The sequence below is a fragment of the Oncorhynchus mykiss genome, chromosome 9 (assembly GCF_057628025.1).
Source record: "Oncorhynchus mykiss isolate SJ-2025 chromosome 9, ASM5762802v1, whole genome shotgun sequence".
NCBI lineage: Eukaryota > Metazoa > Chordata > Actinopteri > Salmoniformes > Salmonidae > Oncorhynchus > Oncorhynchus mykiss.
Window position 1 is genome coordinate 52,505,348 of NC_143030.1, and position 27,385 is coordinate 52,532,732.

Genomic DNA, 27,385 nt, shown 5'->3' on the forward strand with positions numbered 1-27,385 from the left:
CGCCCCCTTTAGCAGTTCTATCTTGACGGAAAATGTTGTAATTGGGGATGGACATTTCAGAATTCTTGGTCTTCCTAAGCCAGGATTTTGACACAGCTAGGCCATCAGGGTTGATGGAGTGTGCTAAAGCAGTGAATAAAGCAAACTTAGGGAGGAGGCTTCTGATGTTAACATGCATGAACCCAAGGCTTTTCCGGTTACAGAAGTCAACAAAAGAGAGCGCCTGGGGACACACAGGGCCTGGGTTAACCTCTACATCACCAGAGGAACAGAGGAGGAGTATGATAAGGGAACGGCTAGTGCGTTCGGAACAGAGAGTAAAAGGAGCAGACTTCTGGACGTAGTAGGATAAATTCAGGGCATGGTAGGATGCGAGTACAGTGGAGGTAAACCTAGGCATTGAGTGACGATGAGAGAGGCTGCATCTCTGGAGGCATAAGTTATGCTAGGTGCGGTCTCCGCATGTGTGGGGGGTGGGGCAAGGGAGCTGACCCGAGGCATGTAGAGGGGGACTAGGGGTTCTGCAGTAAAACAAAACAATGAGAGCTACCCTAAACAACAGTATACAAGGCATATTGACATTAGAGGGAGGCATAAAGCAATTACAGGTGTTCATTGGGAGGGCTAAGACAAAAACGGGTAAATAGCGATGAATGGGCAGAGAAGGTCAGTTAACTATACACAGGGCCTGAGTTCGAGGCTGGGGCCTACAGATAAACAAAATGAACAGTCCAGTAGGCATCAACTGTGTAGCTGAGTGATCACAGTGTCCAATAAGCAGCAATGGACAAAACAGCGGGAGACACGACGCTCAGAGAGTTAGCAGGCCAGGGCTAATAGCTGGGTCCTCACCGACATCAACGACGCAGAGGCCGGTTGAGAGCACATCGGCCGAAATACGTCAGCAGACCAGTTGTGATGGATCGGTGGGGCTCCGTGTCGAAAAAGGGTCCAGGCCAATTGGAAAGAGAGGTATTGTAGTTGGTGTACTTCGTTTGCTAGCCGGGAGAATGGGCCTAGCTCCAGGCTAACTAGTGACTGCTTCTGGACAAGGGTGTTAGCCACGATAGCCACTCGGTAGCAGCTGGCTAGCTGTGATGATCCGGTGTAATGGTCCAGAGCTTGCGGCAGGAATCCGGTGATGTAGTGGGGGAAAAAAAGCAGTCCAATATGCTCAGGGCAGATATTATCCAGGTTATCCGGGCTAAAGCGGCTGGTGTCTGTGCTAAAGGTAAAGACTGCTAGCAGTGGCTAACAATGACTAAATAGCTAGTAGCTAATTAGCTAGCTAGATTCTGAAGGCTAGCTTCTGATGGAGGTTCCAGTTAGGTCTAAAAAAAATAGCTGAATATTTACACGGGACAAAAACAAACATCTTGCTGCTACGCCATCTTGGAGAATGTCATTTTACAGTAACATGGTTAGGATTCTTATTCCTTACCTGTCTGACAGTGCTGTCCTACCCAGCCTGGGCCACAACTGCATTCTCCAATGCGATGGTCACACACACCACCATTCAAACACTCACAGGGCTGAGCACAGTCCGCCCCAAACCAGCCATGGGCACACTCTGGGGACAGAGAGAGAGAGAGAGACAGGAAGAGAGACAAGAATAATTCCTCATTAATAAAGTTTTGTCACGAGAGTGTTAATTTAGTTACCATGGAAACTTATTGTGACATTGAAGCACATGGCTGCAGGAGACAGTTGTTCCAGAAGTGAAGTCCAGAAGTTGAAGAAAAATCTAGGTAAATATTACTTGTGTAGAGAATATTTTTATTGTCAGTCATTTCCAAACAGGCTATAAATGTATTTAATTTGTGGTAGAATTTCAATTTTTTTAAATATGTTTTATGTATTTAGTGTAACCTACCTGTATATGCTAGCTGTAATACTTGCCAAAGCATGCTAAGCAGTCTGTCATTTTTCTCCAAAAACAGTAGAAGCATAATTTCCATCACAAACTTAACTGTGGTGGAAATGACAAAAATCCATTTTACTTTTTACTTTTTTTTTTTTTTACTTTAGGCTTATCTAATCATGTTTTAAATTCCTTTAATCTAGAAAATGCTCCAAGGTGTGGACAATTGGAAAATGTAAGTATTTTTCTTTGTTTTTAGAAGATTCCACATAAAACAGCACAGAGGTCACAGACATAGAAACAAAATAAAAACCGATCCTTTACGAACATCCTGAGAAAGTATGGCCTGGTCAAAGACGCAAACAGAGAATTTGGATTTTCAGCAAAATAAATGAGGGCAAATGGAAACAGGACAACAAGTCTTCAATACTACAGGAAAGAGCAGTGTAACATGATTAGCACAGCCACAGAAGAGAAAATCACTAGATTCTATGAAAGTGATGTCAACAGTAGAGCAACAACAGGGAAAAAGAACACACAAGAAAGAAAAGCAGAAGCGCTTCTTAAATGGCACAATTCAGAACCTTTTTCAGAATTTTAAGAGGGAATATTCAGATTAAAATGTCTTCTATGAATTCCGCAAAATACGTATTTTTTGGGTTGTCAAGCCAACAGTCCGGGATAGGGATACATGCCTCTGCAAAACCCACGGCAACCTCCAGTTCATGGCGGACAAACTACAGCACCACAAAGTGATCCGCTGCGGAAACAATGAGAACCTAATTGAGACTTTGTGCTGTGAGAACCTGAAGAAAGAGTGCATGTACACAGAGTTCTCCCTTTTCCAAGCCAAAGAGCTTAAAACATCTGACATCTGACTGATGCTGGTGAGCAGACATGGTGGTTTGAGTGGAAAAACAAAGCTGGAGAGAGAGAGAGAAGAACAAAGAGGGAAACATGGATAAGTTCACTGTACATTTGACAGTTAAAGAAAACGTCTGTGGCACACTGCAGATTCTACTGGAGGACTTCTCCAAAGGATTGAAAGAGAAGTTGGGGAAACACATGTACAACATTCAACACCAACACTCCAAACTGAGACAATTAAAAGAGAATCTGCGGAAAGAGATCAATGTGCATATTGACTTTGCAGAGAACTCAGGGGAGCAACTTTCACTGGGGACGGGGGGACATGCCATTCTGAAATGGCATTTTTGTCCCCCCCAGTTTTATCATTCAAATGTGATACAAAATAAGGCAACGGTGTTGTAGCAATATTGATGTTACTCATATTGATGTTACACAGGAAACGGAAACCAATTGTTACTTACCTTATTCATGTACTGGATGTGCTGGTTGACAACATGCCTAGTAAAGTTGGCTTAACTATATATCTTTGTCTGTTGTGACTACTACACAAAGCATATTGAAACATGGTGGCAGAGGTACTCAAAAGAATCTGGATCTCATCGATGTACAGTGCCTTGCGAAAGTATTCGGCCCCCTTGAACTTTGCGACCTTTTGCCACATTTCAGGGTTCAAACATAAAGATATAAAACTGTATTTTTTTGTGAAGAATCAACAACAAGTGGGACACAATCATGAAGTGGAACGACATTTATTGGATATTTCAAACTTTTTTAACAAATCAAAAACTGAAAAATTGGGCGTGCAAAATTATTCAGCCCCTTTACTTTCAGTGCAGCAAACTCTCTCCAGAAGTTCAGTGAGGATCTCTGAATGATCCAATGTTGACCTAAATGACTAATGATGATAAATACAATCCACCTGTGTGTAATCAAGTCTCCGTATAAATGCACCTGCACTGTGATAGTCTCAGAGGTCCGTTAAAAGCGCAGAGAGCATCATGAAGAACAAGGAACACACCAGGCAGGTCCGAGATACTGTTGTGAAGAAATTTAAAGCCGGATTTGGATACAAACATATTTCCCAAGCTTTAAACATCCCAAGGAGCACTGTGCAAGCGATAATATTGAAATGGAAGGAGTATCAGACCACTGCAAATCTACCAAGACCTGGCCGTCCCTCTAAACTTTCAGCTCATACAAGGAGAAGACTAATCAGAGATGCAGCCAAGAGGCCCATGATCACTCTGGATGGACTGCAGAGATCTACAGCTAAGGTGGGAGACTCTGTCCATAGGACAACAATCAGTCGTATATTGCACAAATCTGGCCTTTATGGAAGAGTGGCAAGAAGAAAGCCATTTCTTAAAGATATCCATAAAAAGTGTCGTTTAAAGTTTGCCACAAGCCACCTGGGAGACACAACAAACATGTGGAAGAAGGTGCTCTGGTCAGATGAAACCAAAATTGAACTTTTTGGCAACAATGCAAAACGTTATGTTTGGCGTAAAAGCAACACAGCGCATCACCCTGAACACACCATCCCCACTGTCAAACATGGTGGTGGCAGCATCATGGTTTGGGCCTGCTTTTCTTCAGCAGGGACAGGGAAGATGGTTAAAATTGATGGGAAGATGGATGGAGCCAAATACAGGACCATTCTGGAAGAAAACCTGATGGAGTCTGCAAAAAACCTGAGACTGGGACGGAGATTTGTCTTCCAACAAGACAATGATCCAAAACATAAAGCAAAATCTACAATGGAATGGTTCAAAAATAAACATATCCAGGTGTTAGAATGGCCAAGTCAAAGTCCAGACCTGAATCCAATCGAGAATCTGTGGAAAGAACTGAAAACTGCTGTTCACAAATGCTCTCCATCCAACCTCACTGAGCTCGAGCTGTTTTGCAAGGAGGAATGGGACAAAAATTCAGTCTCTCGATGTGCAAAACTGATAGAGACATACCCCAAGCGACTTACAGCTGTAATCGCAGCAAAAGGTGGCGCTACAAAGTATTAACTTAAGGGGGCTGAATAATTTTGCACGCCCAATTTTTCAGTTTTTGATTTGTTAAAAAAGTTTGAAATATCCAATAAATGTCGTTCCACTTCATGATTGTGTCCCACTTGTTGTTGATTCTTCACAAAAAAATACAGTTTTATATCTTTATGTTTGAAGCCTGAAATGTGGCAAAAGGTCGCAAAGTTCAAGGGGGCCGAATACTTTCGCAAGGCACTGTATATTTTGTGTGTGTGCTATAAAGAGCCCCCTTAATTTCTGTCACACACACCCACAAGTGTGCAAAAAGGCACTGTAAATGAAGAATACATCCCAGGCGGGAGTTTGGAAAAGTGCCGCATTTACAAGCAAGTCATCATGCTGAACGTCAACGTCAGCTGGCTATCGTAAGTGACTCTATGCTAAAAGCTAGCTGGCTATTGGATACAAGCAGATTTGTGAGTAGCTAACATTACATTCTACAAATAAATTGCCATGGAAAATGCACTGAAACCTCGGGTAAAATTAGACTTTGATGATTGTAATTTAGCACGGACCTGGAAAAGATGGAAAGAGGAATCCAATTTGTACATGGCTCTTACAATGGGAGAAAAACCTGATGACTAAAAAGTGAAGCTACTGTATTATCTCATTTGGGGAAAAAGGCATAGAGATTTGTGAGACCCACTGTGTGGGCAGTACAAAAGACAATATCTTTGTTGAGGAAGTAATGGATGCCTTTTTTCATAAAAGTGCAGGGCCCTGTAGCAGTGCATGCATTAGCACAGGAAGAGAGTGAGAGGGAGAGGAGACCCTACAGAGGAACAGAGGGAGAGGAGAGACCCTACAGAGAGAGAGGGAGAGGAGGCCCTACAGAGAGAGAGAGGGAGAGGAGAGACCCTACTGAGAGACAGAGAGGGAGAGGAGACCCTACAGAGGGACAGAGGGAGAGGAGACCCTACAGAGGGACAGAGACAGAGAGGGAGAGGAGACCCTACAGAGAGACAGAGAGGGAGAGGGAGAGGAGACCCTACAGAGGAACAGAGAGGGAGAGGAGACCCTACAGAGGGACAGAGAGGGAGAGGAGACCCTACAGAGGGACAGAGGGAGAGGAGACCTTACAGAGGGACAGAGGGAGAGGAGACCCTACAGAGGGACAGAGGGAGAGGAGACCCTACAGAGGGACAGAGGGAGAGGAGACCCTACAAAGGAACAGAGAGTGAGAGGAGACCCAACAGAGGGACAGAGGGAGAGGAGACCCTACAGAGGGACAGAGGGAGAGGAGACCCTACAGAGGAACAGAGAGGGAGAGGAGACCCTACAGAGGGACAGAGGGAGAGGAGACCCTACAGAGGGACAGGAGACCCTACAAAGGGACAGAGAGGGAGAGGAGACCCTACAGAGGGACAGAGGGAGAGGAGACCCTACAGAGGGACAGAGCATTATACAATGCAGATACTGTGATGGAGCCATGAGAGAAAAAAGGAAAAATGCCCTGCACATGGAGAAAAATGTCAATCCTGTGAAAAAAACAATCACTTCTCTACAGTTTGCAAGTGCAGAGATCAGCAAGAGAAACAGAGTCCTGGCAATGGAAAATGCATCAGCTGACTCAGAGCGGTGAGGATGTTCTCTGCGTCACACTAGGGCCAAAGTCAGAGAGCATCAACATGGTACAGAAGAAAACCACAGACCCCAATGCAGCTCTCTTTGCAACCATGCTGGTCAACAAAAAGTTGGTTAGATTTCAGCTAGATTGTGGTGCTAGTTGTAACGTCATCCCTGCAAACCTCACAAAAGCCAGTCACCTAGAGCTCTGCAGTCAGGTATCGGTGATGTTTAACAAGAGAACTCTGACGCCACTGGGGAAATCTACACTTAAAGTGATCAATCCACGCAATAAGAAATCCTACCGAGTTGAGTTCATCGTAGTCAACAATAATGTGCACAGGCCCATTCTAGGCAGTAAGACTATCCAGGCAATGGAGTTTATTACTGTGCAGCATCACAACATCCTGCCCATCAAGAAAACAACAGGATCCTGGACAAAAGAGCAAATGTAACAGGAGTACTCTGATGTATTCCAGGGAGATGGATGCTTACCCGGCAAACTGAAGCTGGAAGTGAGATATTTGTCTAAACTCTCATCTGGGCCCGTCCAGCTGCCAAAGAGAAGAGTGCCAGTAGCACTATATAAACCACTCAAAGAGGAGCTCGGTGGTCTAGAGAAAACAAGGATGATAAAAGCAGCTGAAAAAAAGCACAGATTGGATTTGCAGCCTGATCGTAGTGAAGAAACCGTCTGGAAAACTAAAAGTGTATTGATCCAAAACCTCTCAACAAGGTGCACAAGAGGAGCCATTACCCACTTCCCACTGCCAGATCTGAACAGAGCACACGTGTTCTCTGTTTGCGATGTAGTAAAAACAGATTTTGGCATGTGGAACTGGAGGAGGAATCCAGCTCTCTCACAATGTTCTCTACTCCCATGGGACACTATAGGTGGCTGCGCATGCCAATGGGAATCAGTCCAGCCCCAGAGATCTTTCAGAGGAAGTTGAACCAGGCAATGGAAGTTCTTCCAGTAGTCAAAATCATTGCAGACGACATTCTGATTGTGGGAGAAGGAGACAACGATGAAGCGGAGACTCTGGACCATGACAAAAACCTGAGAATGCTCCTGGACAGATGCAGGAGGCTCAATATCAAGCTGAATCCAGAGAAGCTGCAGCTCAGGCTGAAGGACGTGCCTTACGTTGGCCACCTGCTAACATCAGAGGAGTTGAAAGTGGACCCAGGAAAAGGGACAGCCATCAGACAGATGCCTAGGCCTACAGATGTGCAGCGCTTCCTGGGCAGGGTAAACTACCTAGCCAAGTTCTACAGCCACGCCACGGGGCTCTGCGAGCCACTGCGACAGCTAACACACAAGGACTCACTGTGGGAGTGGTCAGAGAGACATGAACAAGCTTTCAATAAAATCAGGGATACCAGTGAGAGAAATACAGACCCCTGTGTTGAAATACTACAACCCAACAGAGCAGTTTGTACTACAATGTGATGCTTCAGAGAGTGGGTTAGGAGCAGCCTTGATGCATGGAGGACAACCAATAGCACACGCCAGCAGAGCCCTGACAGAGACTGAAAAAGGGTATGCACAGATAGAGAAGGGGCTGATAGCAGAACCCTGACAGAGATTGATAAAGGGTATGCATAGATAGAGAAGGGGCTGCTAGCAGAACCCTGACAGAGATTGATAAAGGGTATGCACAGATAGAGAAGGGGCTGCTAGCAGAACCCTGAAAGAGATTGATAAAGGGTATGCACAGATAGAGAAGGGGCTGCTAGCAGAACCCTGACAGAGATTGATAAAGGGTATGCACAGATAGAGAAGGGGCTGCTAGCAGAACCCTGAAAGAGATTGATAAAGGGTATGCACAGATAGAGAAGGAGCTGCTTGCAGTGGTGTTTGGCATGGAGAGGTTCCACCAATTCACACATGGATGAACTGTGGAAGTCCAGTCAGATCACACGCCTCTAGAGAGCATCATGACAAAGTCTCTCCTCAGCGCACCAAAAAGACTACAATGCATGCTCATGAGACTCCAAAACTACGAGGTCAGTCTCCGATACGTTCTGGGAAAACATGTGGTGCTGGCCGACTGCCTGAGCAGGGCGTACCTCACAGAACAAGACAACAGAGGCCATGTGGAGGTCGAAGTGGAATCAATCAATATGATACACTACCTCCCTGTGTCAAGCGAGAGACTAAAGCACATCCAGAGAGCCACTGAGCTGGACCGGGAGATCCAGACACTGAAAAATGTGATCCTGCAGGGGTGGCCTGAAGTGAAAGAACATGTACCCTTGGAAGAAGCCATGTATTTTCACAACAGAGATGAGCTGAGTGTGCAAAGTGGAGTTATCTTCAGAGGTGAGCGAGTCGTTGTGCCTAATGCCCCCAGGTCAGTGATAATGCAGAGAATCCATTCCTCACACATAGGAATCGAGGGATGTCTGAGAAGGGCTCGCGAGCGTGTCTACTGGCTGGGCATGAAGATGTGCTGAGCAGCTGAGAAGATATATGGCACGATGTAGCACCTGCACTGCATGGGGTGTGAAGCAGCAGAAAGAGACGCTGAGGTCACACAAAGCACCAAAGCATCCCTGGGAAAAAATAGGGACCGACCTGTTCCAGTTCAACGACAGAGACTACATGGTCACAGTTGATTATCTCTCCAACTTCTGGGAAGTAGACCATTTGGAGAACACATAGTCAAAAACAGTCATTCGAAAACTGAAGACACACTTTGCACGCTACGGGATACCTGACATCCTTTACTCAGACAATAGTCCCCAGTACTCTTCAGACGAGTTCCGAAGTTTCAGCAAGGCTTGGGAATTTACACGTAAAACATAATCTCCAGGATACCCACACAGAAATAGAAAAGTGGAATCTGCAGTGAAAACCAGCCAAAAGACTGATGGCAAAAGCAAAGAGAGCAGGTGCTGACCCGTACCTGGCCCTGCTGGATCACAGAAATACCCTTCACAAGGAACAGACAGCAGCCTTGCAATGGCGCTCATGGGAAGACGTAAAAAGACACTACTTATAATGAGTGAAAATCTTCTGGGACCTGTGATGGCAAACTGTCAACTGGAGAAGTTCAAAGAAAAACAGCAGAGACAGGCAAAGTAGTACGACACCTCTGCTAAGGACCTCACAGAGCTGCAGCGAGATGACAGGGTGAGAGTTCAGCTACTCACAGGACAGAAACAGTGGTGGCAGAGGGCCACAGTAGTCAGACCTGTTGAGCGAGAGTCCTACGAGGTGAAGACAGAACAGGGACAAGTCTTCAGGAGGAACGGGAGACACCTGAGGAAGAGCAGAGCAATGGAGGAGGATTTCCCTACTGTTGAGGAGCCTGGCACAGAGCCAGTAAACAGAGCAGTAGTTGACGCCCAACGCAACCTAGAGGTGAACGCTGCACCTCAACAAGAAGATTCAAACATCTCAGGTCAAGCACCTCCTGATGTAATCAACACTCCCCACACAAAGCTTGGTAGGGCCATCCGAAGACCTATACACCTGAAAGACTTTGTGTGAAGGTAAAAATAATAATAATGTAATGGACAGTCAGAGACATTAAACAAACATTCAAATGATACAGTTTCACTTTGCTCCTTGAGCTCTTCTATGCGGAAGACCCCTCTGCAATCTGGGCTCATGAAGAAGTGAACAAGTCCCCATGTAACAAAAGAACTCCAGGAGGACAAGGTTGTTGATTCAGCTGCCTTGAGGAGGAAGATGTTCGATGTATTACATTTTTTTATTCTGTATAACTGCATAATCTGATTTTTGTGACCAATCTGGCCATAATGTAGCTTCTCTCTCGAAAACAGTGAGTTTTTAACGAAGACGTCACACACAAGAGGCCATGATGAGAGAGCTATACTGGTACACATCCGAGCAACAGACTGTAAGCAACGTCTATGGTCAAACACTGGGGTTGAATGCCAACATTAAAGATGAAGAGGAGAATGAGAAGATTAGATCCTGGTAATAGCATGTTTTATCTGGAGCAGTTTGCTTCTCTCAAGTTATCACCCTTCAGTGTGTGAGGTGTTAGACTATTTCATGTCACAGATCTGCATGGTTTGGCATCAACATTCTCAATGCCAATACTTGTTTTATTCTGTTTAAGGCAGTCGGTAGTTGACATGTTTTTCCCCACAGCCCGTTGGTAAGAACTGACACAACAAATGATATGGTTTCTCTCTTTTGCTTCCTCCATAACCCACTTCCCTTGTCATGTGAAGCCTACTTACAGTAAATGTATTTGTTTAACACACCAACTGACTTGCAATTCGGATGCCATTCAATACATCGTAAAAAAGGTTGACTTGCTGAATGCACCGAGGTGTCTGTTGTATACTACTAGCACACTCGGACACCTATGCATACCATTTTTTAAATGTATTAAACATTTTAAAAAAGGAAATATCACGTAAACAAATTGTGGAGAAAGGGAAGGAGTCTGAATACTTTCCGAATGCACTGTAAGTGCCCAGGTAAGAACTGTGAATTCACCTTTGATGGCTCTCATCTACACCACCACAACCGTTTGTGATTGGAAGAACCACTTATTGCAGCCATTGTTCGAAAATGTGCTGAGATACAGTACAATGGGAGGGGCACATACAGGAGGTTGAAGTCAGACTTCTATTAAGGACTTATTATATGGTGTCTGTATGGCAGACATAGCTGTAACTCGGTCTAGCCAGCACATATAGCGGACAGATCAGCGAATCACCAGGAAAATAAATGATGTAAATCTTAACGACAGTGATTTTGGAATATCACATGATCCGTTTGAAGTGAATTATTCATCCAAAAGGTTGTTAATAACGTAATTTACCACAGGATAACACACCAACTTACTACAGTGGAAAAAAGATCACACTATCTGTTCGACATGTCTATTAGCCTACATTACCTGACAACTTATTACATTACCCTGTTAAAAGGTTATTGCATTATGACAAGTTATAACGTTATCTGCTACTGCATTATAGGGATACTGCGAGATTCTGGCATTTACCGTCCCTGTAGACTTTCAGTCATTGCGCAAACGCAAACCGCTAAGACAATCAAATGGTATCCACGAGTTCATCTGACTTTAGGTAAGTAGAACAAAGGACTTAAATGCCAGAATCTCGCAATATCCCTTTAACTATTGTAGAGGGCCTAAGTGCATTGGAACTCTCCCAACCCCCCTTCTTCCCTATTTGGTCTTGGAAGTTGATCCACCACTTACCCAGTTCGCAGGCTGCCCCAGTCCACCCGTTGGAGCACGAGCAGCGCCCAGAGAACTGATCACACACCCCTCCGTTGTGACACAGGCAGTGATGCTGGCAGTCTTGTCCATAAAAGCCTTCGACACATTCTGAAAGAAAGATACACATCGCTGTAAACACAAGCTAGATTCCCACCATATTTCAAACGTACACAAGTCCATTCCATTTTGATCCAGGAAGTGGAGTGAAAAAGTTGAGTGCCCACTTCAGGGGACAGGGAAGATGATCAAAGTGCAGCCACTGTATTCCATGTATAGTCTGTTCTATTGAATGACTGCACACATTAGGGAGAAGGGTAAAGAATCAGGGTGCAGCCACTGTATTCCATGAATAGTCTGTTCTATTGAATGACTGCACACATTAGGGAGAAGGGTAAAGAATCAGGGTGCAGCCACTGTATTCCATGTATAGTCTGTTCTATTGAATGACTGCACACATTAGGGAGAAGGGTAGAGAATCAGGGTGCAGCCACTGTCCTGTATGTATAGTCTTTGGAAAGGGAGGGAATGCTACCATTACTTAGCATCAACGATGTTCATTACTTCTTCAAGGAAATGTACAGATGTGGAGGCTTGAATGGCAGCTAAATATAGCCTGCTTTTCAAATGTACTTTGCAATTTTGTAGGCAAAATAATACATTCTCTGTTAAGCAGGCACACATGCATTGATATTTTAAGTAGAAATTGTCCACCAAAATGGAATTTTAAAAGCCTGTTATATTAAATGAAGTGCCTTTTTAACAAACACCACATGGAAAATCCAATATATCAGATTTTGAATATGAATCAAGACTTGCCAAAGTGCCAAAATTCTTTATTTTCACAACTTTGAGGAAGACTAACTCACTTAACCCCATCAAAGATTTTCCCCATCATTGTAAAGCCGTAGTTATTTTTGTTTCTTTGAAAAAGTCATTTCTGAATAATATAATTTATTTTCATGTGACAAGTGATTAATTTCCATCTCATTTTAAGACCAACCCTTTTATAAAAACTGAACTCTCGTTTTAATATGGTGAAACTATTCCTAATTTCTCTTCTTTTTTTTCAAAAGAAACATTGAAAACATAACAGTAAAATCATAGTGTAAAATCAGGTGAGCTAGTTCTGCTTTTTTGAAACATTTCTGGGATTTTCTGGTGGAAAACAGCGCATCAAGCATAACACGTCAAGCATAACACATCAACCCTGTTGCCCATAGATAGACACGGGATAGAACATACAAAATAATACAAATGTTCAGCTTGCATGTCCCTTCCTGTAGCACACAACATGTTTCCATCCCCCCTGTCACAAGGGGATTTATGGCTGATTTAAGACGCAAGGTCAATCCTGTTACCGTCAACTCTGTTACTTGAATTGGGACTTAACTGGCAGTTAATATTATTTTATTTTTATACCACACACACACACGCACGCACGCACACACACACACACACACACACACACACACACACACACACACACACACACACACACACACACACACACACGCACACACTGACAGTACCTTTCTCACAGCTGGGGCCGATCCACCCTGGCGTACACTGGCACTGCCCACTCACAGGGTCACAGGTGGCATTATTACGGCATTCACAAGTGTGTTCACACCCACGGCCAAACCACCCTGCCTGGCATGCTACAACAGGAACAGGGCACAGAAAGTTAGGGGGAACGAAAACAGCCATAACATACTGTAACTGTATACAGATACAAAGGGTGTTGTGACAGTTGTGTGCCATGCTCGGCTCTCCACACAACACAACACAGGCACATGCACAAACACAGGCACACGCACACACAGGAACACAAACAGGGGCACACACAGGCGCACACACACAGGCGTAGGCCCTCCTCTTACCATTAGACAACCAAATCTTACTAAGGTCCTCCATAAGGCTAAAGGAGACTCTAGGCAGGGGCCTCAAACTGGCCTATACCTGGGGCCTCCAATTCCCTAAGTATGGCCCTCCTGGTGGCACCCTATTACCAGTCAGAACTGGAAAATGACTATGTTGATCCAGGGGATTATGCAATGCCACATCTATGTATTTTTATTCAACCTTTATTTAACTAGGCAAGTCAGTTGAGAACAAATTCTTATTTTACAACGATAGCCTACCCAGGCATAACTCTTCCCTAACCCAGATGACGCTGGGCCAATTGTGCGCCGCCCTATGGGACTCCAGATCACAGCCGGTTGTGATAAGGCCTGGGATCAAACCAGGGTCTGTAGTGTCATCTCTATCACTGAGATGCAGTGCCTTAGACCGCTGTGCCACTCGGGAGCCCACACACATGCAAGCGGGGAACATGAGGGGTATTCACCAGACACGTCATTACCACTTCCTTAAATCTACTGCCACCAGTTTTTCTGTTTCTCTTTTCTTTTATCTAGTGGCTAAAGAAATCCCACGGATATTGGTTTGATGCATGTTTGGTTCTGTTCAAGCTGTTAAAGACCTGCTCCGGAACTTTGGCGACTACTAAGTATTTTTTAAACCTCCCGCTTGGGGCTGGATGTGTCAATGTGTGGTTCATACATGCATAATCTATGAAATTATTGTCTTACCTCAATTAGCCACAACATCCCTAGTCTGAAAGCGACTGTTTTTCTATAAACTGTGCTGCGTCATTTTCCCCCACTTGGACCAGCCCCCTAGAAATTTGAGTTCTAGCCAATGAGCTTCAGCCACTTGCCATTTGAGTGACAGATAGCAAGATCCACACACAGCAGAGCGAAAGAAGAGCAATGACAGTGAACATATCTGCACATATGTGATGTAGTAATACATTGTTGGGGACCACTTTTGTCTCGCGAGCATTACTTTCAGAACTACTGGCTAAAAAGTATACAAAAGTACCAGAGAATCTCTTTTAAAGGGGTGTTCCATAACAGTTTCTCACACAAACAACTCTTAATGTGATGTTAGTGGAACATTTCATTATTGGAGAAATTAAAACAATCTGATTACGGTGCTGAGTTGAACTATTGAAAGTAGCTTAAATAAACTATAATGCAATAGAACAGATCTCATATGGTTCCTAACATAATTCATTTGTGTGCCTTTGTCTAGTGTGTTAAATATTTACATTTGAGTCATTTAGCAGAGCTCTCTTCCAGAGCAACTTACAGGAGCAATTCGGGTGAAGTGCCTTGCTCAAGGGCACCTAGTCGGCTCAGGGATTTGAACCAGTGACCTTTTGGTTACAGGCCCAAAGCTCTTAACTGCTAGGCTACCTGCCGTGTGTTCTGTATGTGTATGGATGGATGGTTGGGCAGGATGGAATTTGCATAGAGGACCAAGGCCAATGGGACTCACTGATGTTGCATTGTGGTCCGACCCAGCCGTCTGGACAGTGGCAGGCACCCGTCAGGTGGTCACATCGGCCCCCGTTAGAACACTGACACTGCTGCTGACACTCTAGCCCATGGAAGCCGTCAGGACATGCTTCACACACACACACACACACACACACACACACACACACACACACATACACATTTTTTTAAATGTCACCTTTATTTATATAGGTAAGTCAATTAATTACGACCTTACACAGCTCAACATATCATGTGAGCATGCTCAGATACTCAAATTAGTTATCCAACACACACGCAAACACACACTTACATTTTTCACAGTATGTGCCGGTCCAACCAGTGAGGCAGGTGCAGGCTCCACTAACATGCTCACAGGCCGCCTCATTGGCACATTGGCACATGTGTCTACAGCCTATGCCAAACGAGCCTTCTGGGCACTCTGTGGCAGTGCCAGGGCAGAGAGAGAGAGAGCTCAGAGAGAAACTAAAACACTTTCCCCTGCTAATGACTTTGTTCAGGCATTGTCTCCAATCCAGCTAGTGTATGTACAGTTACACACAAATTGACACACACACACATGAACGTGCACAAGCATACACAAGGATATATACTGTAAGTGTTTACTCTGTTGGCAGCGGGGTCCCGTGTAGCCCGTCTCACAGCGACATTGCCCCGTGATGAGGTCACAGCTGCCATCGCTGCCCGGGCACTCACACATGTTAGCACAGTCCGCCCCCCAGCGCCCAGCATCACATGCTGCCATGGAGACAAAGGTCAGAGGTCAACACAAGGCAGCGTAGCCTAGTGGTTAGAGCGTTGGACTAGTGACCGGAAGGTTGCAAGTTCAAACTCCGAGCTGACAAGGTACAAATCTGTCGTTCTGCTCCCGAACTGGCAGTTAACCCACTGTTCCTAGGCCGTCATTGAAAATAAGTTTTTCTTAACTGACTTGCTAAATAAAAGTAAAATAAGTCACACATCTCACATTTTTTCCACACCTTTTCACCTAAACAGTCATGATCAAAGAAGGAACCAACTAATTAACTACAATGTTATTATAACTATTATTACAAGCTGTGGTGGGAGCAGACCTGGGTTCAACTACTTCAGCCTGCCTGGAGCGCAAGATGGGCAAGGTTTTGCAATTTTGCGACTCTTCTATTGGTTCCGTTGAGCCAAGGAATTAAGCCAAGATTTCAAATAGTATTGTATTTGAATCCAGGTCTAGTACGGACCATAAGGTACTCCAGTGAGGATTGTGGGTCACACAATCAATCATCCTTACTTACCTCTGCTGCAGCTGGGTCCAGTCCATCCTACAGGACAGGCACAGTTGCCCGTCCTCGGGTGGCAGAGCCCACCGTTATCACACAAACAACGTAGCCGACAACCCAGGCCAAATCTACCCACCGGGCAGGCTACGAAAGAGAGAATGTGTGGTCAATTATACTTAGTCTGAGGAGTGGTGACTAGTGTGTGTGTGTTTGTGTGTGCGCGGGTGTCTCTCTCACCGCTCTGACACAAGGTGCCCATGTATCCAGGTTGACAGAAACACACTCCATTGTGTTTGTCACACACTCCCCTGTTCTGACAGTGGGGACATGAGCCTGAGCAGCCCACACCCCAACGACCCTCCTCACACTCTAACAGACATGAGGGGAGAGAGAGGGACAGAGAGAAAGAAAGTTAGAGAAAAAAAGCCTCCAAAGCTGTCCTTGTGAATGAAATGTTCTATTCTTCAAATGGGGCTAGTACTACTCAGCATTATTATTCTAACTAGTGTTCCATGAATAAAGAATGAACAGAGTACTGATTCTCATATGGCTTATTTGAAAATCTAAATCTAAATCAAATCATAAAGTGCTGTGTCCCAAATAGGAAAAAACAATTTTTCAATCAAGAATTTTGCTAGGACTGTCTAGGAGTGGTTTGAGTGGGGAGAGAAAAACAGTAAATTAGCTGTAATTGTCAGAGGTTTGGAACTCTTTCTTATTGGCCTATCAACACATTTACCGCAGGGTGATGTTACCATGGAAAGCCAAAACTCCCTCCCACCAAAACGAGTTGATATTGAAGGCAGTCTTTTCAAACAGCTCTTACACTAAAACGGTATTATCATTTTCAAGATGTCACAGTGTTATTCCAACTTCATAGCGTGGAAATATATATAAAACACAGGAAAATCACGTTTCTGACTGCACTGGGCCTTTAAGTACTCTCTCTTCTCTAAAACTGCCAGGCTCAATTCCATCACCTCTTCCAAGGAGCTCGTATTCCCAACAATGTCCAAGAGAATTTCAAACAGACCAGAATGGAAAAACATTAAAGATGCAATCACAGCATGTTTTCTTGGTTGTTTTACTATGGTTAGCAGTTGGAGAGAGATATGTGCCATCACAATGTTGAATAGAACACACGTCCTGCTCTTTCGTGCGCAGCCCATGTTGAATTGAAGAGAGCTTTTAAAGAGGACAGACTGCGGCCGATACTGCGGCACAGGGATTTTTCCATGCCAGTATGCCAGGAGGATATTCCTATGGGATTTGTCATTATGCCCAGCCAGCCAGAAGAGGATGGGAGGACTGGTTCTAGGAGGACTGGTTCCTCTACCTACAGTTTTCCTTGTTTTTCAAACGCCTTGGGAGGTTGAGTTTTTTTAATCAGTGACAGCTTTATTTTTTGTACAGTTAATATTCTATCTACCTAGTGCCAGACAAATGTCTTTGGATAGCTGAAGGCCACGGCATTGACGGCCGAAACGTCATGATTTGAATTTGAAGTAGATAATACAATCTCATGTTTTTAGGATAGAGTCCCGCCTTTTCCTTCCTGATGTTCGTGCAGTACACGTAAAGAAAAAAGAGAAAATACTTTTTGATTTATTGATTGGAACTCCTTGCACCCTCCGCCCAAGTTCCTCTTCCCCCATGGCCCTACACGACACGCCCAATTAGCATGTCGCCTCCCAACCTTACCAGTTTCACAGTGCTGTCCCTTCATCCCGGCAAGACAGTGACACTGTCCTGTCATGTTGTCACATGGGGAGCCAGAACAGTGGCACGATTGGTTACATCCAGCCCCGTAGTAACCCTCTGGACAGTCTGTGAAAGAAGACACACACATTTATGATTTATTGACAGATAGTAGGATGATATACAGACGGAAAACACACTATACTATTTTATGTTCACACAACTGTTTGGCTACCCTCAATTGAACTGAATTTGGATGAATATGTTTGATTAGATTAATATGTAGGAAATATATGTGGATGGGTGTTGGATAGCATATGCGTTTCCTTTGTCAAGTTTGTCTGAAATCCCCCTTTGCTTGTGAATGGTGGATCTCGAGTGGCTTGCGAAAGTATTCACCCTAGTTGGCATTTTTCCTATTTTGTTGCCTGAAATTAAAATAGATTTTGGGGGGGTTTCTATCATTTGATTTACACAACATGCACACTTTGAAGATGCAAAATATTTTTTATTGTGAAACAAACAAGAAATATGACAAAAAAACAGAGAACTTGAGCATGCATAACTATTCACCCCCCAAAGTCAATACTTTGTAGAGCCACCTTTTGCAGCAATTACAGCTGCAAGTCACTTGGGGTATGTCTCTATAAACTTGGCACATCTAGCCACTGGGATTTTTGCCCATTCTTCAAGGCAAACTGCTCCAGCTCCTTCAAGAAGGATGGGTTCCACTGGTGTACAGCAATCTTTAAGTCATACCACAGATTCTCAATTGGATTGAGGTCTGGACTTTGACTAGGCCATTCCAAGACATTTAAAAGTTTCCCCTTAAACCATTTGAGCGTTGCTTTAGCAGTATGCTTAGGGTCATTGCCCTGCTGGAAGACGAATCTCCGTCCCACTCTCAAATCTCTGGAAGACTGAAACAGGTTTCCCTCAAGAATTTCCCTGTATTTAGCACCATCCATCATTTCTTCAATTCTGACCAGTTTCCCAGTCCCTGCTGATGAAAAACATCACCACCATGCTTCACTGTGGGGATGTTGTTCTCGGGGAGATGAGAGGTATTGCGTTTGCGCCAGACATAACGTTTTCCTTGATGGCCAAAAAGCTCAATTTGCGTCTCATCTGACCAGAGTGCCTTTTTCCATATGTTTGGGGAGTCTCCCACATGCCTTTTGGCAAACACCAAACATGTTTGCTTATTTTTTTCTGGCCACTCTTCCGTAAAGCTCAGCTCTGTGGAGTGTACAGCTTAAAGTGGTCCTATGGACAGAAACTCCAATCTCCGCTGTGGAGCTTTGCAGCTCCTTTAGGGTTATCTTTGGTCTCTTTGTTGCCTCTCTGATTAATGCCCTCCTTGTCTGGTCTGTGAGTTTTGGTGGGGGCCCTCTCTTTGTAGGTTTGTTGTGGTGCCATTCTTTCATTTTTTTAATAATAGATTTAAGGGTGCTCCGTGCGATGTTCTAAGATTCTGATATTTTTTTATAACCTTAAATATAACCTAAAACCTTAAATATGACCTTTAACCTAAAACTTTGTCCCTGACCTGATTGGAGAGCTCCTTTGTCTTCGTAGTGTCGCTTGCTTGGTGGTGCCCCTTGCTTAGTGGGTTTGCAGATTCTGGGGCCTTTCAGAACAGGTGTATATATACTGAGATCATGTGACAGATCATGTGACACTTAGATTCCACATGTGGACTTTATTCAACTAATTATGTGACTACTAAAGGTAATTGGTTGCACCAGATCTTATTTAGTGGCTTCATAGCAAAGGGGGTGAATACACATTCAAGCACCACTTTTCCGTTTTAATATAAAATAAAATAAATTTAAGTTATTTTTTTTATTTCACTTCACCAATTTGGACAATTTTGTGTATGTCCATTACATGAAATTAAATTACAGGTTGTAATGCAACAAAATAGGAAAAACACTAAGGGGGTTGAATACTTTTGCAAGGCGCTGTATCTAGCACAGAATGTCCAGCAATTTCCCATCTGCTAATGTTGATTTACATGGGAAACCAGGGATGTGTAAGCACCAGTAAAATGTATTGAATCGATAAATGCCAGGGAGAGGGAGGGATAGAGAGTGATGGGGGTGTACAGAGAGAGAGTGAGAGAAAGAAAGAGAGAAAGGGATGGAGATATACAGTACCAGTCAAAAATTTGGACACACCTACTCATTCAAGAGTTTTTCTTTATTTTGACTATTTTCTACATTGTAGAATAATAGTGAAGACATCAACACTATGAAAAAACACATATGGAATCATGTAGTAACCAAAAAAGTGTTAAACAAATCAAAATAGATTTTAGTTGCCACCCTTTGCCTTGATGACAGCTTTGCACACTCTTGGCATTCTCTCAACTAGCATCACCTGGAATGCTTTTCCAACAGTCTTGAAGGAGTTCCCACATATGCTGAGCACTTGTTGGCTTCTTTTCCATTACTCTTCGGTCCAACTCACCTCAAACCATCACAATTGGGTTAAGGTTGGGTGATTGTGGAGGCCAGGTCATCTGATGCAGTATTTCATCACTCTCCTTCATGGTCAAATAGCCCTTACACAGCCTGGAGTCTTTTGCTCACTTTTCTTTGCCCAAGCATGTCTCTTCTTATTATTGGTGTCCTTTAGGAGTGGTTTCTTTGCAGCAATTCAACCATGAAGGACTGATTCACGCAGTCTCCTCTGAACTGTTTTTTAGTTTTAATACATTTGCAAAAAATATAAATATAAATAATGCACAATACATGGAGTATTGTGTGTGTAGATTTTTGAGAAAATGTTTAATTTAATCCATTGTAGAATAAGGCTGTAACATAACAAAAAGGAAGGGAAGGGGTCTGAATACATTCCAAAGGCACTGTACACAGTGGCTTCATAAGGTATCCACACTCATTACAGCAGAGAGAGAGAGAGAGAGAGAGAGACAAAGAGACAAAGACACTGAAAGAGAGACATTTTATTTCTCACAGGCTCAGAATACAACCTTACCATGAAATGTTTACTTACAAGCCCTTAAAACCAACAATGCAGAGGTTTTTTTTTAAAGAAAATATATATACATATAACATTTAAAAAATGATATATAACAAATAATAATAACAACAAGGCTATCTACAGGGGATACCGGTACCGAGTCACTGTGCGGAGGTACAGGTTAGTCGAGGTCATTTAGGTAATATGTACATGTAGGTAGGGTTACATCTGCATTGCTTGCTGGTTGGGGTTTTAGGCTGGGTTTCTGTATAGCACTTTGTGACATCGGCTGGTGTTAAAAGGGCTTTATAAATATATTCGATTGAAATACATTTGATTGATTAAAGTGACTATTCATAGATAATAAAAAGGGAGTAACGGCACTGTAAAAAAGGTGGTGAATGCACATGGTCGGGTAGCCATTTGGCTTGGGGGTAGACGCTGTTAGGAAGCCTTTTGGACCTAGACTTGGCGCTCCGGTACCACTTCTCGTGCGATAGCAGAGAGAACAGTCTATGACTTGGTTAGCTGGAGTCTTTAATTTTAGGGCCTTCCTCTGACATCGCCTGGTATAGAGGTACTGGATGGCAGCAAGCTTGGCCCCAGTGATGTACTGGGCTGTACACATTACCCTTTGTAGTGCCTTATGGTTGGATGCCGAGCAGTTGCCATACCAAGTGGTGATACAACCAGTCAGGATGCTCTCGATGGTGCAGCTGTAGAACTTTTTAAGGATCTGAGTGCCCATGCCACATCTTTTCAGTCTCCTGTTGGGGAATAGGCGTTGATGTGCCCTCTTCACAACTATCTTGGTGTGTTTGGACCATGATAGTTTGCTTGTGATGTGGTCAGCAAGGAACTTGTATCTCTCAACCTGCTCCACTACAGCCCAGTCGATTTGAATGGGGGTGTGCTCGGCCCTCCTTTTCCTGTAGTCCACGATCAGCTCCTTTGTCTTGCTCACGTTGAGGAATATGTTGTTGTCCTGGCACCACACTGCCAGGTCTCTGACCTCCTCCCTATAGGCTGTCTCATCGTTGTCGGTGATCAGGCCTACCGCCATTGTGTCGCCTGCAAACTTAATGATGGTGTTGGTGTTGTGCACGGCCACGCAGTCGTGGGTGAACAGGGAGTACAGGAGGGGACAAAGCACGTACCCCTGAAAGGCCCCCGTGTGGAGAATCAGCATGGCAGATGTGCTGTTACCTACCCTTACGACCTGGGGGCAGCCCATCAGGAAGACCAGGATCAAGTTGCAGAGGGAGGTGTATAGTCTCAGGTTCCTTAGCTTAGTGATGAGCTTTAGGACACTATGGTGTTGAACGCTGAGCTGTAGTCAACGAACAGTATTCTCAAATTGGTGTTTCTTTTGTCTAAGTGTGAAAATGCAGTGTGGAGTGCAATAAAGATTGCGTCATCTGTGGCTCTTTTGGGGCGGTATATAATTTTATGTGGATCTAGGGTTTCTGGGATGATGGTGTTGATGTGAGCCATGACCAGCTGCTTAAAGCACTTCATGGCTACAGACATGAATTCTACAGGTCGGTAGTCATTTTGGGAGGTTACCTTGGTGTTCTTGGGCACAGGGACTATAGTGGTCTGCTTTACACATGTAGGTATTACAGACTCAGTCAGGCAGAGGTTGAAAAGGTCAGTGAAGACAGTTATATGCTCTGAGTACGCATCCTGATCATTTGTCTGGCCTTGTGAATGTTGACCTGTTTAAAGGTCTTACATCGGCTACGGAGAGACGTGATCACAAAGTCGTACAGAACAGCTGGTGATCGCATGCATGGTTCAGTGTTGCTCGAAGCGAGCATAGAAGTCATTTAGCTCGTCTGGTAGGCTTGCGTCACTGGGCAGTTCGAGGCTGGGTTTACCTTTATAATCCGTAATAGTTTGCAAGCCCTGCCATTTCCGACAATCGTAGACACATTCAATCTTAGTCCCGTATTGACACTTTGCCTGTTTGATGGTTTGACGAAGGGCATAGCGGGATTTCTTATAACAGTGTCCCGCTCTTTGAAAGCGGCAGCTGTAGACTTTAGCTCAGTGCGGATGTTGCCTGTAATCTACAGCATCTGGTTGGGATATGTACGTTGGGTCACTGTGGGGATGACGTCATCAATGCACTTATTGATTAAGCCGGTGACTGAAGTGGTTTACAGTACTCCTTAATGCCATCGGATGAATCCCGGAAGATGTTACAGTTTTTAATGTCCCTTTGGTAGGATAGTCTCGAACGGAGCTCATCCAGTTTATTCTCCAGTGATTGCATGTTTGCCAGTAGGACGGATGGTAAAGGCAGATTATCCACTCGCCGACAAATTCTCATCTAGCACCCGGATCTGCGAATCCTGTATCGGTGTCTCCTCTTCATGGGAATGACGGGGAATTGGTCCTGGTCCGAGAGGAGCCGTAAATCTTTTGCCTCAGAGTCATTGAAGAAAAAATATTTGTCCAGCCTGAGGTGAGTAATCGCTGTTCTGATGTCCACAAGCTCTTTTTGGTTATAAGAGACAATGGACAAAAAAATACACAGAATAGCACAATTGGTTAGGAGCCCGTAAAACAGTGGCCATCCCCTCTGGCAACTTTCTCTGAGACCCTGTACTAATTTACAGATTGAGGGTATCCTTCCCCTCCAGAGTGCCCAGAGTATCCAAATTAAATTAGAGGGGAAAGGTTGAAAAACATACCATTAAGAGAGATGCAGAAAAACAGAGGGAAATTAAAGGAGGTAGGCCAGCACGATTCCCCTCACTCCCCGATATTTCTAATTGACTGGAGATGCAAGGGTCTGATCGCTTAATGGCTTCCAGATGACAAGAAACTCACCGCCAGCTTGGTGTTTCAATTAAACTATTCTGGTTGTTTCTGTCTGTTATTGACTCACACACATAAACGGACACACATACAGTGCCTTGCGAAAGTATTCGGCCCCCTTGAACTTTGCGACCTTTTGCCACATTTCAGGCTTCAAACATAAAGATATAAAACTGTATTTTTTTGTGAAGAATCAACAACAAGTGGGACACAATCATGAAGTGGAACGACATTTATTGGATAGTTCAAACTTTTTTAACAAATCAAAAACTGAAAAATTGGGCGTGCAAAATTATTCAGCCCCTTTACTTTCAGTGCAGCAAACTCTCTCCAGAAGTTCAGTGAGGATCTCTGAATGATCCAATGTTGACCTAAATGGCTAATGATGATAAATACAATCCACCTGTGTGTAATCAAGTCTCCGTATAAATGCACCTGCACTGTGATAGTCTCAGAGGTCCGTTAAAAGCGCAGAGAGCATCATGAAGAACAAGGAACACACCAGGCAGGTCCGAGATACTGTTGTGAAGAAGTTTAAAGCCGGATTTGGATACAAAAATATTTCCCAAGCTTTAAACATCCCAAGGAGCACTGTGCAAGCGATAATATTGAAATGGAAGGAGTATCAGACCATTGCAAATCTACCAAGACCTGACCTCCAAACTTTCAGCTCATACAAGGAGAAGACTGATCAGAGATGCAGCCAAGAGGCCCATGATCACTCTGGATGAACTGCAGAGATCTACAGCTGAGGTGGGAGACTCTGTCCATAGGACAACAATCAGTCGTATATTGCACAAATCTGGCCTTTATGGAAGAGTGGCAAGAAGAAAGCCATTTCTTAAAGATATCCATAAAAAGTGTTGTTTAAAGTTTGCCACAAGCCAACTGGGAGAGACACCAAACATGTGGAAGAAGGTGCTCTGGTCAGATGAAACCAAAATTGAACTTTTTGGCAACAATGCAAAACGTTATGTTTGGCGTAAAAGCAACACAGCTGAACACACCATCCCAACTGTCAAACATGGTGGTGGCAGCATCATGGTTTGGGCCTGCTTTTCTTCAGCAGGGACAGGGAAGATGGTTAAAATTGATGGGAAGATGGATGGAGCCAAATACAGGACCATTCTGGAAGAAAACCTGATGGAGTCTGCAAAAGACCTGAGACTGGGACGGAGATTTGTCTTCCAACAAGACAATGATCCAAAACATAGAGCAAAATCTACAATGGAATGGTTCAAAAATAAACATATCCAGGTGTTAGAATGGCCAAGTCAAAGTCCAGACCTGAATCCAATCGAGAATCTGTGGAAAGAACTGAAAACTGCTGTTCACAAATGCTCTCCATCCAACCTCACTGAGCTCGAGCTGTTTTGCAAGGAGGAATGGGAAAAAATTTCAGTCTCTCGATGTGCAAAACTGATAGAGACATACCCCAAGCGACTTACAGCTGTAATCGCAGAAAAAGGTGGCGCTACAAAGTATTAACTTAAGGGGGCTGAATAATTTTGCACGCCCAATTTTTTAGTTTTTGATTTGTTAAAAAAGTTTGAAATATCCAATAAATGTCGTTCCACTTCATGATTGTGTCCCACTTGTTGTTGATTCTTCACAAAAAATACAGTTTTATATCTTTATGTTTGAAGCCTGAAATGTGGCAAAAGGTCGCAAAGTTCAAGGGGGGGCGAATACTTTCGCAAGGCACTGTAGACACACACCCGCATGCATAGCTACATACACACTCAGACACAAAACACCAATATAGGAACTCACTTATGCAGTAAGTGCATCAGGGTGCTGTACGTCAGTTGGTGTGGGGGTGCTGTGAGCTCTGCTTTTTTCTATTGTCAAAATGTCACCCCATAATGAGCACATCTGCTCAGACCTAATGACTCCAATACAGGGGTCTCCAACTCCTGTCCTTGGGGAGCTACACTCCAGCACTAACACATGTTTCAAATAATCAAGGTTCTGACGTGCAGCTAGTACATGTAATTCTTCAGTCTGGACCTTGATTAGGTAAATAGTACCCTATACGTAAAAAAACATGTTTGCCTGATTCCATTTTGTGTTTATTCCAATCTTTCAGGTATTCACTCTCAAAATCACACTTTAATTTATAGAAAAACTAAAAAATGATGTCCACAAAAGTCCACAAAAATGTTTAACGGCCAAGTGCAGTCAAAAATATGATATACCTGCATTTTACATTTTATTTTATAGAGCTGTTTGAAAAGACTGCCTGAAATTTCAGCTTGTTTTGGTGGGATGGAGTTTTGGCTTTCCATGATGACATCACCGTGCAGTAAATTAGTTAAATAGACCAATAAGAAAGAGTTCCAAACCTCTACTAATAACAGCACCTTTTCAGATCACTCCCAGGCAGTCTTAGCAAAAGTCTTACTTGAGAAATTGCCCTTAGCTATGAAGCTATTTGTGTTTCTTTTTGACAATGTGAATTGAAAACAATTCACAACAAGGTACTTAACTGTTACCCAAAAATGATTTGATATGGAGATAAAAACGACTGCATTGGAGCTTTAAACCACATCAGGAGACCACTTTTGAGGTCTTAAAAAAATAGAATTTATGCAAGTAAGCACCAGCAAGATACCTTTGTTTGGTTAGCAATGTCTCTGTAGAGCTCATATGATCGCAAAATCCATGCATTTTCGAATAAGTTCAATACATTTAGTTGATTTTCTACTAGTTGTTTTGAATACATTTTTTAATATTGTTGAATTTAGTTTCATTTTCTGGATTCCGTGATTCTGTCCGGAACACATATTTTATAGGGCCCTAGGTGAAGCAGGTCTGTTGGAATTGGGTTAGAACCAAACCCTGCACACCCAGGCCAGTAGCTCTCTAGGACCAGAGTTGGAGACACCCCATCCGTCTCTTGTTGATTATTGTGTAACTGCTCAGCACAAACCTCAAGAGAGGGGAAAACAGAAGACCAGTGTTGAGTACCACATCTAAAAGAAGACGAACTCATAAACAGCTGCAACTACTGTGTGTATGACAGACTGAGTCCATGAGAAACACCATGAGAAAACTAGCAAAAACAAACATGAAACCAGTCGCTTTGGAATCTAGCCATGACAGAGAATGAGTGCAATAGACTTAGATGCCATACTGTGCATGTGTGCAAGTGTGAGTGAGTGTGTGTGTGTCTGTGTGCATGTCTGCAAGCTTTTTATGTTGTCTCGCCTGAGGGAGTTATAAAAAACAAGAAATACACATTTCTGTTCCCAATACATGGACAAGAAAGTAGTATTCATCATTGGTCTGTGTTGGCATGCCATGCACTGTACCCACCTAGGTCACAGTTGTCCCCATGGAAGCCAGGTGGGCACTGGCTCAGACACTCCCCTGTCACATGATCACAGGGTACCCCAGATGGACACAGACATGTCCTCTTGCAGGCCAGACCATAGTATCCTCTATTACACTCTAGAGGAGAGGAGCAAAAGTGGGTTAAAGGTACTGGTTACACATTTAGGGCCCGTTTCCTGGACCGAGATCAAGCCAGATAGAACCATTCCATTGATGTATGCGTGTTGTGTTTGTTTGTGTGTCTGTGTGTGTGTGCGTGCATGTACATAGGTATATGTATATGTGAATGCGTGTGTGTGTTTATGTGTGCATGTGCACATACGTGTATGTGTGCATGTGCATGTGTGTGTATGCT

The 27,385-nt window shown here is 43.7% G+C and overlaps 1 protein-coding gene and 1 long non-coding RNA gene across 5 annotated transcripts in view; one reads left to right on the forward strand and one right to left on the reverse strand.

The window, feature by feature from the left end:
• Positions 1–27,385, forward strand: part of LOC149981256 (uncharacterized) — a 376,586-nt gene that overhangs the window by 55,989 nt on the left and 293,212 nt on the right. The gene's annotated exons all lie outside the window — the stretch shown is intronic.
• Positions 1–27,385, reverse strand: part of LOC110532240 (multiple epidermal growth factor-like domains protein 6) — a 109,799-nt gene that overhangs the window by 23,207 nt on the left and 59,207 nt on the right. For 2 of the 4 annotated variants that reach the window (XR_016483304.1, XM_036988181.2), the window contains exons 14-23: positions 27,013–27,147; positions 17,887–18,012; positions 16,423–16,554; positions 16,201–16,329; positions 15,536–15,667; positions 15,222–15,350; positions 14,910–15,038; positions 13,097–13,225; positions 11,547–11,675; positions 1,442–1,570 (exon numbers count right to left, since the gene is read on the reverse strand). Coding sequence is in view for 3 of the 4 variants with exons in the window: in XM_036988181.2 (XP_036844076.2) it covers positions 1,442–1,570; positions 11,547–11,675; positions 13,097–13,225; positions 14,910–15,038; positions 15,222–15,350; positions 15,536–15,667; positions 16,201–16,329; positions 16,423–16,554; positions 17,887–18,012; positions 27,013–27,147 (1,299 nt within the window). In the remaining variant the exon portion in view is untranslated. Of the gene's footprint in view, positions 1–1,441; positions 1,571–11,546; positions 11,676–13,096; positions 13,226–14,909; positions 15,039–15,221; positions 15,351–15,535; positions 15,668–16,200; positions 16,330–16,422; positions 16,555–17,886; positions 18,013–25,741; positions 26,627–27,012; positions 27,148–27,385 lie in introns of those variants that run through there. The other 2 variants (XM_090184464.1, XM_090184463.1) reach the window with 2 other exon arrangements.